The 14,269-nt window shown below is 35.8% G+C and overlaps 1 protein-coding gene across 3 annotated transcripts in view; it reads left to right on the top strand.

Moving 5' to 3' along the window:
- The window catches only part of LOC106785374 (neuronal acetylcholine receptor subunit alpha-7-like), a 134,105-nt gene extending 120,141 nt beyond the window's left edge, over positions 1-13,964 (top strand). For all 3 annotated transcript variants that reach the window (XM_014745766.1, XM_014745767.1, XM_014745768.1), the window contains 8 exons: positions 6,050-6,230; positions 7,638-7,713; positions 9,439-9,633; positions 10,757-10,843; positions 11,008-11,117; positions 11,216-11,324; positions 11,431-11,828; positions 12,242-13,964. In XM_014745766.1, the coding sequence (XP_014601252.1) occupies positions 6,050-6,230; positions 7,638-7,713; positions 9,439-9,633; positions 10,757-10,843; positions 11,008-11,117; positions 11,216-11,324; positions 11,431-11,828; positions 12,242-12,409 (1,324 nt within the window). In that variant the 3' untranslated portion in view covers positions 12,410-13,964. The remainder of the gene's footprint in view (positions 1-6,049; positions 6,231-7,637; positions 7,714-9,438; positions 9,634-10,756; positions 10,844-11,007; positions 11,118-11,215; positions 11,325-11,430; positions 11,829-12,241) is intronic.
- The last annotated feature ends 305 nt before the right edge of the window (positions 13,965-14,269 follow it).

The raw sequence follows: 14,269 nt of genomic DNA, 5'->3' as shown, positions 1-14,269 counted from the left end.
TATATATATATATCTTTTCGGAAAAACGTTTCGGATAACCGATCTCAGTTGTCACACTCATAGGTTATTGGAACCTAAATTAGATTGAACGAACACACGGGTCGCCCGACTTTCTAATAATTAGGTATTGAGAGAATAGATCGTTTGCAACGTGGTGAACAATGTACCGGCAGCTCCTGCCGGAAAGTGCAATTCGCTAGTATGCAATTTCGAATGCATGCCCACTCTCGCATCCTTCATCTCTTTCTCTCTCGCTCTCTCTCTCTTTGTTTCATTTGGTATATGCAAGGTATTTCTCTGTCTCTCCCTAGGACACTGTCTTTCTCTTCTATTCTCGACGAAGATTAAGTGGTTTTCGAGCCTCACGGGTATGAACATTATCGAACGGTATCGTGGATACAATCGACCAGATAGAATCCATCTTGCCCTTTACCACCATTGTTCTAACCTTTCTCTCTTTGTTTTATTTGATTTTATCTAAATACAATAGTTACCATGTGTGATTAAATAAATATACATTTGAAAACAATAATTCTGATTATTTTAATATAGTGATTAATTTTCTTGGATTAATAAGAAATAATTGTTAAAAGTTTGTATTTCTTTTTATGGGTTTTTATATACTTTTGTCAGATTATCAGTTAATATATATTCACTAAACGTTGTCATATTTTATCTTTTAATGTAGACAATTTAAAAGTTTGTAAAAGATTGAAAATGAGAATATTAGGTAAGCTTTTGAATAGGAATATTATTATTATTATTATTATTGAACGTTATTAAAGTAATTTTTCATTTTAAACGTCAAGAAAATCTCGGTTAGTGTTGCTATAATCTTAGAAACATCTTCGCGAATTATTCGACGAGTATACGACAATCATTTTATCTTTCTTTCTCTTGCTCGGGTTTCTGTTGCCAAATGTCGTGCAATAACGTAGTAACATGTAGTTACAATTACCTATAGGAGTGGAGAGTATGGAGAGAAGCGTAAAATGGTTACAAGAAAGTTCCACAGCCTGAAATAGGTTTCCTTCAAACGTGCGAAAGGTAGAATTAGTTGGAAGTTAGATCGCGTGACAATGATCGCTCATGAATTCGTCAAAAACATTGGATTTTCCCAAAAGTTTGTTAAATTGAACCAACCTTTTGCATTTTTAGATCGCAACACTGAGTTTTATATAGTTATTATTATTATTTGATATTTTAAAATACACATGTTATAAACGGAGATCAAATAATTTTGATAAAACGAATTTACGATTATTTTCTTCTTTTTCTCTTTACAATTTTTCTCCATTTTTCCTCTTATATTTTATTTTTTTTTGCTCGTATCATTCAGTTCAGTTCGGTTCGTTTATAGGGAGTCTCGTTGAATACTAAATTCTTGCCGGAGGTTATCGAAAAAGCCAAAAGCTTTTTAGCTTACGCGCGACCACTGTAAAAGGACAAGTCGAAATGTTATCCATAGTTTCAAGGATGATCCTCATCCTGTCGATTTTATAAGAAAAATAGTAAGGTCAATGACGCAAGTACCATGGCTACCGTGAATGTTCCTACCGTCATCCTATTGAATGTCTCAAGAAGAAACCTTAGCTCTCGTCTAACCAGGTGACGCTGCAACATTGCACTTAGAGTGCACTCAAAGTATATCCGAGTTTCTCTTCGGTCGTAGGTAATGCTGTCGATCGCTCTTCTTTCTTATATATCGTATTCTTTGGGGTTCTTTTCTTTGTAAAATCTCTTACGTGTGAGAATATGTCTACTGAACGAACGAACGAACCCCTACTTCTTCGTGATGGAATGAAAATTGCTTGCTTGACAATCATTGAGCTTTGTATCACTTTTTTTGTTCCACCTTCGTTCGCTTTTTCACGTCATCGAAGGATGATTCTAATCCATTTTTATTTTTATCGATAATTTCACATCATTGTTTGCAAAACTAATTCAAATGATCGCATTGTATTGTTCAGTCACATATGCATATGCATATATATATATATATATATAATATTATTCACGAGTCATGAGATATCTTGATGCTATGTGTGTGTTACAAACTCATTATTAATTAATTAATTAAAATAAGCTCTCATCGTGTTAATAATATACACATCACAACACGAATACGAGCCATCATAAATGAACAAATGTTCGTTAACTCGTGTTAACGTTAAGTTACAACATACGTTTAATAGACGTGACCGGTGAAGAGGGGGATGAAAAGTTACCGTGTTGAACTTTTGATTATCGAATTACCAAAATGTAGTCCTTTATTTGTTAAATATACTAGTAGAAAGTCAACCATTAATGACTGATCATCAAATTCTTCTCTATTGTACCATAGAAACCAGCTCGTTTATCATTCTAAACAAGAAAGTTATTAGAAATTGTCGACAAGTATCGGTATGCGGTTCACCAACGGCCATTAATTACGCAATACGCGTTTAAAAGAGCAGCGTATAGAGATACTGGTAGTTGGTCAAAAGTTGGTGTACACGAAGAGAGAGAGAGAGAGAGAGTGACCCTTCATATATCGTATATTCGCTTCGTAAGGACATGACCAAGCTAATATTGACTCGAGAAAGTTACTATCTTGAAAGGGGAAATTCTATTTCCTTTAATCGTAATCGAGGGTAAGGGAAACGTCATATAAGGAATATAAGGAAGTAGCATCGCCTGTGGCATTTTCATACCAGTAACATTCATAAATACAAACTTGATCATAGATCGAATTCGAGTTCAGCCTTCAACGATTTTCTCTTACCTCCACGCTCTCTCTTTTTCTCTCTCTCTCTCTCTATTTCTCTATTTCTCTCTGTACCTGCTCTCTTCGATCAAGAAGTACAGTTCGAATTTCCAGTAAAGCTAAAAGCAATCGTGGTAGGTTACCGAAGGGACGAGTAAAGAACGGTTGGTGAACCGTACCTATTTATCCGGTTGATTTCGATTCGCGTAAATACGAGTGACCTTTAAACCTTTCGTCGGGAAGTACGACGACGAGAAGGATGGGCTGGGATGTAGGTGTAAAATGAGAAAAGAAAGTATTCCATAAAGAGAGAGACAAAAACAAAGACAAAGAAGCGAAGCAAAAAGATGGTCGAGGGAAAGCTTGCGAGTGTGAGGATGTTGACGCTTCGATAGGAATTTAATTTTCGATGTCACATACGGCGCCGCTTCTGCAAATTGAGCATGCGGCAAAAAGAAACGAGAGAGAGAGATAGATAGATAGATAGATAGAGAGAGAGATAGAGAGAGAAGTGGAGGTGGGATGGAGTGGTGAGGGGGAGAGGAGGGGAGGGGGGAGGGGAGAGACAAAAAAAAGAGTGGTAGAAAAGGATGGGTGAAACGTCGGATGAAACGGTCGTGCGTTTAGGGGTAGCGCGGCTGGCTCCGCTTTTGCTGTTGGTGGTGGTGGTGGGTGTGGCGAGGTGGGTTCGGAGGGTGGATTCAAAAAGAATGAAATAACGGATTGGGTTGTGGCCAACTGGCTGAGTTCCAACCAATCCTTAGTCGCCTGGACGAGGGAGTGTATTATGTATACCATTCACCCGCCTTATATCCGTGGCCCCGTAGAATCGTTCCGATGCATTCCATTCAAAATCATATTTCGCATGCTGCGAGCCTCGCATCTCTTCTCACGAAAGAGGGTTTGAAACTCTACAGGGAGGGAAACAGAGGCCAACTTTCAGCCGTTTATTTTCTCGTCATTTCAAAAATACCTCTTAAGACGACGACATCGTTTCTTCTTCTTCTTCTTTTTCTTTTTTTACAAATGTTCGATCGTTTTCGATATTTTTTAATAAACTATCGAGGAGTAAGTTTCTCGTCGAACTTAATCATATAACGTTTTATTTTAAAATGTTATTTTAATAAAATTATAAATCGTCGAATCGTATAATGACTAAAAGGGACAATTAAAAATTCAATATTAATAGAAAAAACATTAATGTATAATATTTTATATTGATTATTTGATAAAAGTTAATGGCGAAAGTAATTTATAAAATCACAAACAAATTAGTACTAGGAAATTACTTGAAACAAATTTTGTTATCGCGAGTACATATTTGTTTTATAATTTTTTCCAATTACTATCAATCATTTGTACAATTTTGAAATGATGCTAAACGACCAGGAATTTATTCGAGTTACGTACTTCTAAGGTTCGTATACTTTACCCAATTAAATGAAGTAAAAGCATTTAGGTATTCCGGTTCCCCGCTATGGTACACATTCAATGAGAAATTTCTGATATTCAGTATTTTACATTAGTAATTATTGAGAAAATAATAAATATAATATGAAATAATAAAATAATAAAAATAATATATGAAAAAGGGAAGGGAAAAATATGAACGTTTGAATATGATCGAAAATTGTATGCAATCGTATTTGAATTTTTTATACGCCTACTATTCTCTAAGACATAAATTAAAAACAAATCGAAATTAAGACGAAAATAAAAAAACCTGGAATTTTCCTTTCTCCCTTTCCTTTTCTTTCTTTCTCTTTTCATCTCTTCTCTTTCTTTTTTTTTTCTTCTAAATAACAGATAGATCCTCAAGTTGAAGTGGTTTTCGTATCTGGTTCGACTATTGAAAGAAACGAAATGTATTTTCACGTAACGAGGACGAGATTCGAATCACGATTCTATATTTGTTCGATGATTCTCGAAGAGTTATAGAAAAGATTTCTCGGTGTCTCAGTCTGTCGGATAGTCCCAAGGTAGATAGTACTTGTGGTGGTGGCTTTTTGAAGAGAATTAAAAAAACACGAGACTTCATTGAGGAGCAAGTGGTTTCTTTCTCTCTCTCTCTCTCTCTCTCTCTCTCTCTCTCTCTAACGTTGATTTAATTAAATAATTTTTCACCTCGACGTTCGTTATTTTCTCATTCGTTGATGTTACTTACGCTTCAAACGAGGTTCCATTTTTTCACGAAGAAAAGAACTGAGATAAAATTTCATAATAACCTTTTATAATAATTAACTCATCAAAAATTAGAATCTACATCCATATATATATTATTGTTTATTTGAAAATATTTTAATATCTATCATAACCGATCATAAATTTCTTTGCGAATAAATCTGTGTTAATTGAATATCGAATTTTTTTGTTGTCTTCAAAGATTATTACGGAAATTGTTTTCGTCGAAATCCGATTAGAAGATATTTCTATATATCGTCGAGGATGCGTTTCAAAGAACATCCATGTGTTTCAAATTAATCAAATATTTCGACAAATCTTTAATAAGAATTAAAGAATCCAATTGTGATTTTTTCGTTTTCGAATATATTGTACGAAGAATAATCCTTTTTTTTTTTTTTTTTCGTAAGAACTTACGAAACCCGATCAGGCGACCAAGAGTATCATGTCTCCTATTCGTTTGTGTGCTATTACATCTTTCTCGGATGAAATCTTCGGATGCATCGAAGCAAAGCGTAAAGCACAATCGTCCGAAAGCAGGCCAATCCTTTCTATTAGAAATTGGTTTCGGTCTTGCGGGCACTGTGCTTTTCCAGTCCTTTGAAATACTAATGGAAAACAGACGTGAAAACGGACATCCCCTTGACTTTTTTCTTTCTTCTTTGCGTTTCATCTTCCAACGAGACCAAAGTCGATCCTTTTTGATAGAAGAAACTAAATGAGGGAGGGGAAAGGAAAAAGAAAAAAAAAAGAAACTAATAGCGAGAACAATAAACAACGAAAAAAGAAATAATAATGAAGAAAAATAATAGAGAGAAAACGGGGAAGATAAGGGACGTGGTGGAGGGGGAAGGGGGGGGGGGAGGGGGAAGAATGAAGAAAGTAACAAAAAAAAAAAGAAAAAGAAAAAACCAAACAAACAAACTAAAACAAACAAGAAAAATTCTCGTTTTAACAGTTAATATTATACTTACCTATTAGATGAAGAGAAAAGTTATTGGACGATTTTGTAAGAATCGCGTTAATGGGTAAAAAATCGTTCGATCAAAGTCGATAATAAATCGTTTTGAAGGATCATCGAGTAGAGCACGTTCTCTGATCGTTCTCCTTAATTCGTTGCAGCGCGGACGAAGGGTTCGACGGTACTTATCCAACGAACGTCGTCGTAAAGAACAATGGCACCTGCTTATACGTGCCGCCCGGTATATTCAAGAGCACTTGCAAGATAGATATTACCTGGTTCCCCTTTGACGATCAGCGCTGTGAGATGAAATTTGGCTCTTGGACTTACGACGGCTTTCAGGTAAGGAACATTTTGAAACGAGGTCAGCGATACTTCCGTACTTACCAACCCCCTCCCTCCTCACACTATTTGCTTTTATATGCTTTCTGCTGTTTTTTCTTCTACTTTATTTTTTTTACCCGACTACACCCCACCCCACCCCCTGTTTTTTTTCTTCTTCTTCTTCTACTTTTACTTCTACTTGTTTTTCCTTTTTATTCTTTTTTTCTTTCCCCGTACAACATCCTCGGACGTAACGTTTCTTTCTCTCTCTTTCTTTCATTCTATACCAGGAAGACTACTTTCTCGAGAGGAAAAAAAATGAGAGACTTGCAAAAAAACGTCAATAGAAGTGTTACTCCGTTGAGTATCTACCGACGTATACTACTTAAAAAAAGAGGACTGAATGATTTGAGTGAACTGCAAGAGATATAAAAATAAAATTAATATAAAATGATAAGAAAAACAAATATATATATATATATATATATATATGTAATTTCGTATATCAAATCTAACGCGAGTGTTTATTCTTTTCTTAAGGTAATCTTAATTGTATTAATTAATGTTATTTCATCTGTAGCATGCATTTACGAAAACATAAAACAGTTTTGGTAGAATAGAATATAGTATGTTATTCGGCAAAAAAAAAATAACATGTACTTCGATATTCTCTTATATTTCACAAGTCTTTTCAATGGTTAAAAATCATATCGTTTTCTCTACTGATACTCAATTCCGGATATAAAATAGAAAAGAAAAAAAAGTAAAATTACCGAACTGTAGTATAATATTTTGCTACGTTTAGTTGAAGTGACAGGAAAACGTTATAAATCCAAATCGATTCTTTCATAACGACACTTGGGCTTAACGAAATAAGCATTCGAGTTAAACGTACAAGTGGACGTAGATGAAACGGGGGAAAAGAAGAAAGAAAAGGAAAAAAAAAATAAAGAGATATATATATATATACATACACATGTACAGAAAGAGAGAGAGAGAGAGAGAGATCGATGACGCTCAAAGGTTCATCGAATCGAACGATAAGCGGGAGAAAAGTTATAGAACAGATTGTGCTGCAGTTTTCATTTCGCCGGGTTCGATCGGTTGAATACTAACCAGATGCAAAACAGTCTTTTTCGTTTAGAACGCCTATTTTCATTTAACGATTCGCATGCAGTAATTAATTCACTATACATTGCATTCAAGCCCCAGTGTCCCCAATACCATATTGATTTTCAAAATCGGAACGTGAAGGGGATAATTGCTATGAGATGTAAAATAAATCCCAATTGCAGTCTCACTCTTCCTGGCTAGTAAAATATAAAAATAAGAAAATGTTTTAAAGTTATTGTTACTATGTGAAGCTTGAGAAGATGAAATACATAAATACATATTTAATCGTTTGGTATAATAAATTGTTAACAGTTGGACCTGCAACTGCAAGATGAATCCGGTGGTGACATCAGCAGTTTCATCACTAATGGCGAATGGGATCTGTTAGGTGAGTTTTTACAAGCTCTTATCAAAACCTTGCCTCATTCTATCCTCTCTCAATGCAAACGAGAGAGAGAGAGAGAAGGAGATAGGAAGGAGAGAGCATAGTTTATCACCATCGCGAATAATTCCTTTAGGCGATTACCAATTCTAAAATCCTTCAGCAACGGTAAAGGATCATAGAGGCGTGTTCCATCGAATTGATTGCAGGTCGATATGATCGATCTCTTCTTTGTATGTCGTCATATCGCTATTGGACAAATATCCTTAGGATCACCGCATTTAAAGGCTTTCATTCTTTGCTTCAATGAATTTTCATTCGATTCTTGATAATGGATTTTCTTTGTGACAACAATTCTCGCCCGAAATTAATAGAGACCGATCGGGGAACGGTCCCGATCTATCGATAGATGATATTAAATTAATCATCAATTTTTTTCGCCGAACACGACGACGCGTTGAATATTTATTATTCTATTCTTTTGTAGATAAAGAAAAAAAAAAAAGGAAGAAGAAGGAAAGAAAAAAAAATATCGGTTAATAGATTCTCTCGAAATAATTCCTATCAACTATCTTTAAATTTAATCCACAAATCCCATTTTACTTCGGGAGAGGATGAGATATTAGTCGAAGTCTAATTAAACGAAATAATAGAAAATTCCATTCCAGGGTAAATTCAAAAGATATTAATATCTACCGTATGGACCTAGGGACGATAAACTTATTGCTTTTAATTCGTCCCTTTTATCAAATTTCATGTTGCTGGGAAGTCGACCGTCGCGACTTCTCAATTAACGCAAACAAAGGATAAAGTCTAATTAACAAAGCCATAGCAAGCTAACTCGAAAGAAGATAATTTCTCGTTAAACTTGCGGACAATACTCGCGGATACGTGGTAGAAGAGGAAAACGAAGAGGAGACAACAAGAGAAAGATAGGGAAAAAGAAAGAGAAGGAGAGGAGAAGAAGAAGTAGAAGAAGAGAGAAAACAATAATTGCGTATGCTTCTCTTGGGAAAAGCATTTCCATGAAGCTTTTGAGTCTTTCCTCTCTCCCATCGTCTCTCTCTCTCTCTGTTTATTTCTCTTTCTTACTGTTTCTATCTTTCTCTCACTTTATCCGTACCTTCTTAAATTGCAATATAAAAATGTAAATTTACAATGTACGCCGAGTCGACACAACAGTTTATTTTCTCGCAACACGAATGTAGATATATTACACGCGAGGGAGGTAAAACGGGGGTGGCTTGTACGCGTTCGGAACGAGATCACAATGTTCCCCAGTAGAAATGCATCTTAAGTAAATCCCGTGTCTGTCTAGTTTAAGGGGTAAAAGGGATAAAGATGGAACAACAACAACAACAACAAGCGGAATAAATCGGTTAAAAATAAAAGAAAGAAAGAAAGAAAGACCCCGTTCTTTTCGTCCCCACGTCATAAGCTCGACTTCTTTCGCGTCTACTCGTGGGAAACACGAATGAAGAGATATCATTCCATCGGGCTTATTGTAATATACGGGATAAGAGAAAAAAAAATATATAACAAGTTGTTTTCCCGGTAGATTTAAGTTCCTTCTTACAAAGAGACACGACAGCGTACAAAGATTATTTTTTCGAAAGTGCATACGTATCGAAAGAATGATTTAATGATATACTATGTTCTATATTTATGCATGCATATGCATATTTTATTATGTTAATACATTTATTTCTTTTTTTTTTTCTTTTTCAACAGGGGTACCTGGCAAGAGGAACGAAATTTATTACAATTGCTGCCCGGAACCTTACATAGACATCACCTTTGTGGTTATCATTAGGAGACGTACGCTTTACTATTTCTTCAACCTAATCGTGCCATGCGTATTAATCGCCAGCATGGCCGTATTGGGATTCACCCTGCCACCCGATTCCGGCGAAAAACTATCTCTCGGTAATGACTTGTTTTTATTATCCATCTCTATCATTTAATCTCATTGGTTACGTATTAGTGTATCGTTTTAACATACTTTTTCACGCGTTGATTGTTTTATCAAGAGATGGTAAAACGTGTGCTAACAAGGCTGCCGTATTTCGATGAAAATACGTTCCAAATTCTTGATTTATGCAAACAAATCTTGCAAAAAATATCCTCGATCCCTTTATTAAAGTTTTTCCTCTTATCGTCCCATCTTCAACCTTGTCGAGCTTTTAAAGACCAGTCTAGTTGTTTCTATAACCTACAAAGATGGTAAAATACATTGAAATTTTGCATTTTAAATCTGTGTGCCAGCTAAAAATTCTAACAGGAAGTACTTCAAAAAAGTGTTAGTGAATTTTTAAAAATATCACGACACGCTTTTCGATTTTCAAGCGGGTGATGGCAAAATAATGATTTACGTTTCCGCATTACGAAGGTCTGCCAAGAAACAGATAAAGTATCTTGCGTTCAATATTACCAGAGTTATGCGGTCCTTAAATCTATAGGGAAAATACGAAGAAACTTTTTCCCCGAGTCAATATATTTAAAATACAAAATATTTTTCAATTCTCTTTCTGTCGGATGATAAGAAGATAAAGAAAAAGGTGAAGAGAAGAAACATTGGTGGTTTGTTGAATATGCCGAAAGATCAGTAAGAAAGGACAAGATGATAGCGACTTAAGCTTCTTTCTCTTTATGTATATATATATATAGTATCGTAACCGAAGTTGCATATTTTATTTCAAGATGATATCGAAGAAAGAACTGTGAGAGAGTATCGATTCGTTGGCTACTTGTTGGACGGTAGAAACTGTGTCCGGTTAGCAGCTTATATGTTAGTAGACGAGAATATTTAGGACAAGTCCGAGTTTCGGAAAGTTTTGCAAGTTTTAATGGTCGCGACGCGACGAGTCGCTTGATCTTTCAATGAATTTCTCAATTGGGAATGAGATACGGTCGAAGGACAAGTCGGTAACATCTGCTAACTTTTGAGAAATCTCGAAAGATACTTTCCTTGAAGACATTACTTTTTGGTTGTGTCATTGAAATTCAGACGATTACACAACTCTTCAATGGGATTATTTTTTATTTCCAGGAGTAACGATTCTTTTGTCTCTCACTGTGTTCCTTAATATGGTGGCCGAAACAATGCCAGCTACGTCAGATGCCGTTCCGCTCTTAGGTAAGTACGAAAAGTATCTCCTTCGCTTTATTTTTCTCAATCCTTCTTCCATTGTTCCTTATTTTTTCCTTTTTTTTACTTTTCGCTCGTCCAAATGTCAAATCAATAATATTATAAAATAATTCATTAACGTACAATATGATTATCATCTATCGATATTTCAGGAACGTATTTCAATTGCATCATGTTTATGGTCGCCAGCAGTGTCGTCAGTACGATCCTCATTTTGAATTACCATCATCGAAACTCCGACACACACGAGATGTCCGAATGGGTAATTTCTCTTGATTACCTATGATCCGTTGTTGTAACGTTAAATAATAAACGATCGTCTGAGATTTCGATTAATCATATTATAACTTTTGTTCTTAGGTCAGGATCCTTTTCCTATATTGGTTACCATGCTTACTTCGAATGTCACGACCTGCCGATAAAGAGGAAAAAGATGCATCGAAATCTCAAAAACCATCTCCGGTCACTGGTAATGAACGAAACTTCAATTGAATAATTTAACTGTTTGGAAATGCGTCGGAACTTTTTATTTTATGTATTCATTGAATCGTAATTGTCGGTTGGGACTTTACTAGGTCCGAGCAAATCGTACGGTGATCTGGAATTGCATCAAAGAAGTAGCAAATCACTGTTAGCAAATGTCCTGGACCTGGATGACAACGCGCTGGCGTCTCACAACAATCTATTGAACAACGTGTACAGTACGCCGGGTCCACACCATCACACGATGGGCCACGGACATAGTCACATACACACGACGCCACATCATCATCACAGTCACGCGACTCCCACGCCGCATCATCAACATTCGACGCCGTTGGCTCATTCTTCCTATCCCGGCCATCAACTTGGCCACACGCCGCATCATCATCAGCATCCCCCAGACACGGCGGCGCCACAGGTCGAGACAATATTTCAGAACGCCTGTTTCTGTGCGCGTTACGAGCTCATACTGATCCTCAAAGAGATCAAGGTAATCGATTCAATTCATTTCTTTTGTTTTTATCCTACCCTCAACTTTACAAACAATCATTTATTTTAAAATATGATGAGAAGAAGAATAAGACAAGTATATGTATATTATGTGGAGATTTGTTAACACGTTCACAATGGGGCTCGTATTTTGTATCTCTCGTCATCAGGTGACTCTATTACTTATTCCTTTAATATGTTTGTATAATCAGTAGCAAATTCAAAAGTGAACGTGTTAAATATACAGACGTATTTATATATAAAGTAATATATACTAATCTCGCAGAGACAATTTATATTAAAACATAAATAATAGAGAATTAAATTTTGAAAATGTTTTTCTTTTGTTCAATTTATTTTAGGATATTGAATGATAATATAAATAATATTAAAAATGTATTTACTTTTGGGTAGGTGATAACGGATCAATTAAGGAGCGACGAGGAAAACACGAAGGTGACGAACGACTGGAAGTTCGCGGCGATGGTGATCGACAGGATGTGCCTAATCATTTTTACTCTGTTCACCATCATCGCTACCATCACCGTCCTATTATCGGCGCCGCACATCATCGTCACGTGATTCAGAAAAGCCAGGCAACTGCCAGTAGTTGATCGTCGAAGATCCGTACTGGAATGCGTTCGATCGATCGCGAGAGCGACAAAACACGACGGGGAGGAGCGGATGAGGATGATCGAAAGGAAAAAAAGAAGGAAGAAGAAAATTGGGGGGAAGAGGGATGATATCGAGAAGGATGAAAACCGAAAATGTTCCTTTCGTCCTTCCGTATTCCCCACGTTCATCGCTAGATCCTTCTTCTTCGTCATTGACGAATTCGAAGCACTCGACTACGCTTCGCGTCATTCAAAAGCAGAAGTTGAACGAGAAGTTACAATATAGGAAGGAACTACTTACCATGTTGACTTATGTCACGTAAACGTAACGTTCTTTTTTAAGAAGGGAAGAGAAAGAAAAAGGAGCTAGGGGAAAAAATATATGAAAACGAGGACACCTTATCGAAGCAGCATGTCAACGTATGTACGTGGCTACGCGATGCTCGCAGAGGGTGGTAAGATCGTGAGTGGGTAAACGAGGGACGACGGATATCTCAGCGAACACGAACAAACACACACACATACACACATACAACATTCACAAAGCGAGCTCACATTCCTCGGTAACAGTCGATATTTCTTCTTTAGTGTTTTATATCACAGTTTTATTTCATATCTTGAAAAGCTTAACTATGTTTCTACGTATGTTATCTTTGTTTTCTTTTTTTCCTTCGGTACTACTGTTACTTTACGTTAAATATTACACAAAATTAGTTCTCTTCATTAAGTTTAATATATAGTTTTGATACTTCTTTAACCTTTTCAAAAGGATTGATAAATATCTACAATAATTCGAATTAAATTGAATTAGACTGTTACCCGAGGTAGACGTGTAATATCTACGCGTAATAAAAAAAAGATAAAACATACGCACACATGAGCAAACGAAAATATTAACATTTATGCAGATTAAAATAATGAAATTCGATGGGGTACGTCGATGATCGAGAGAAAAAGAAAAAGAGAAGAAAAGGAAAAAAGGGGTTAGGGAGGAGGCGCGAGAAGTTCGGGGGAATAAAGGAACAAAAAAGAAAATGTCAAAAATTCACAGGAGCGGCTATAGATCGAGGACTCTTTTCTTGAGGGAAGGATCGAATGATCTTGGCCATTGGCTTCCGTTGTAAATATAGGAAGGACAAATTATTCAAACCAAAAACTCGCACACGTAAAAATATACATATATGACAAACAAGTAACACACATGGGACGGAAACGGACGGACATACTAACACAGACTTAACTTAAACTCATCTATTGCATGCGCGCACATATACATACATACATACACGAATACGCAACACGCATACGCGCACAAATTATACTATACACATAATAATACAGAGAGAACATTAGAGACAGACGATGCACACAAGCGAATGGTAAGATAGAGAAACGAAGAAAGAAAAAAAAAGAGAAAAATGAAAAAAGGAAAAAAACCGACAAACAAACAAACAAAAAATCGCTCCTTCGTTGTGTCAAAAACTGGTAATATAAAGAAAAAAAAAAAAAAAGGAAAAAAAAAAGAAAAAAAAAAAACAAAAGGCAAAGCGCACACGTTATACTCTCAGAATACACACAATGAACTGCCAAGGTGATTCAAATAATATGCCAGTGAATTTTATTATCCGTATCACTAGTAAGTAAAATCGATGACAACTTAATAAACGGGGGATTTATACTACGATTTAAGTGGCGTGCACTAACGCAAATATAAATACTGTTCTTTGTTAGACTGTAAGGGGACATTCAGTGTAAAGCTTTTGAAGAAAGAAAGAGAGAGAAAGAGAGAAAAAGAATGTATGTGAGAGAGAACGAGAAAAAATAGAAA

Source organism: Polistes canadensis, unplaced genomic scaffold (genome assembly GCF_001313835.1).
Source record: "Polistes canadensis isolate GaletaPanama2010 unplaced genomic scaffold, ASM131383v1 scaffold_49, whole genome shotgun sequence".
NCBI classification, from domain to species: domain Eukaryota; kingdom Metazoa; phylum Arthropoda; class Insecta; order Hymenoptera; family Vespidae; genus Polistes; species Polistes canadensis.
Note: the sequence above shows the minus strand (reverse complement) of the source record. Positions and strands in the feature narration are given on the sequence as shown.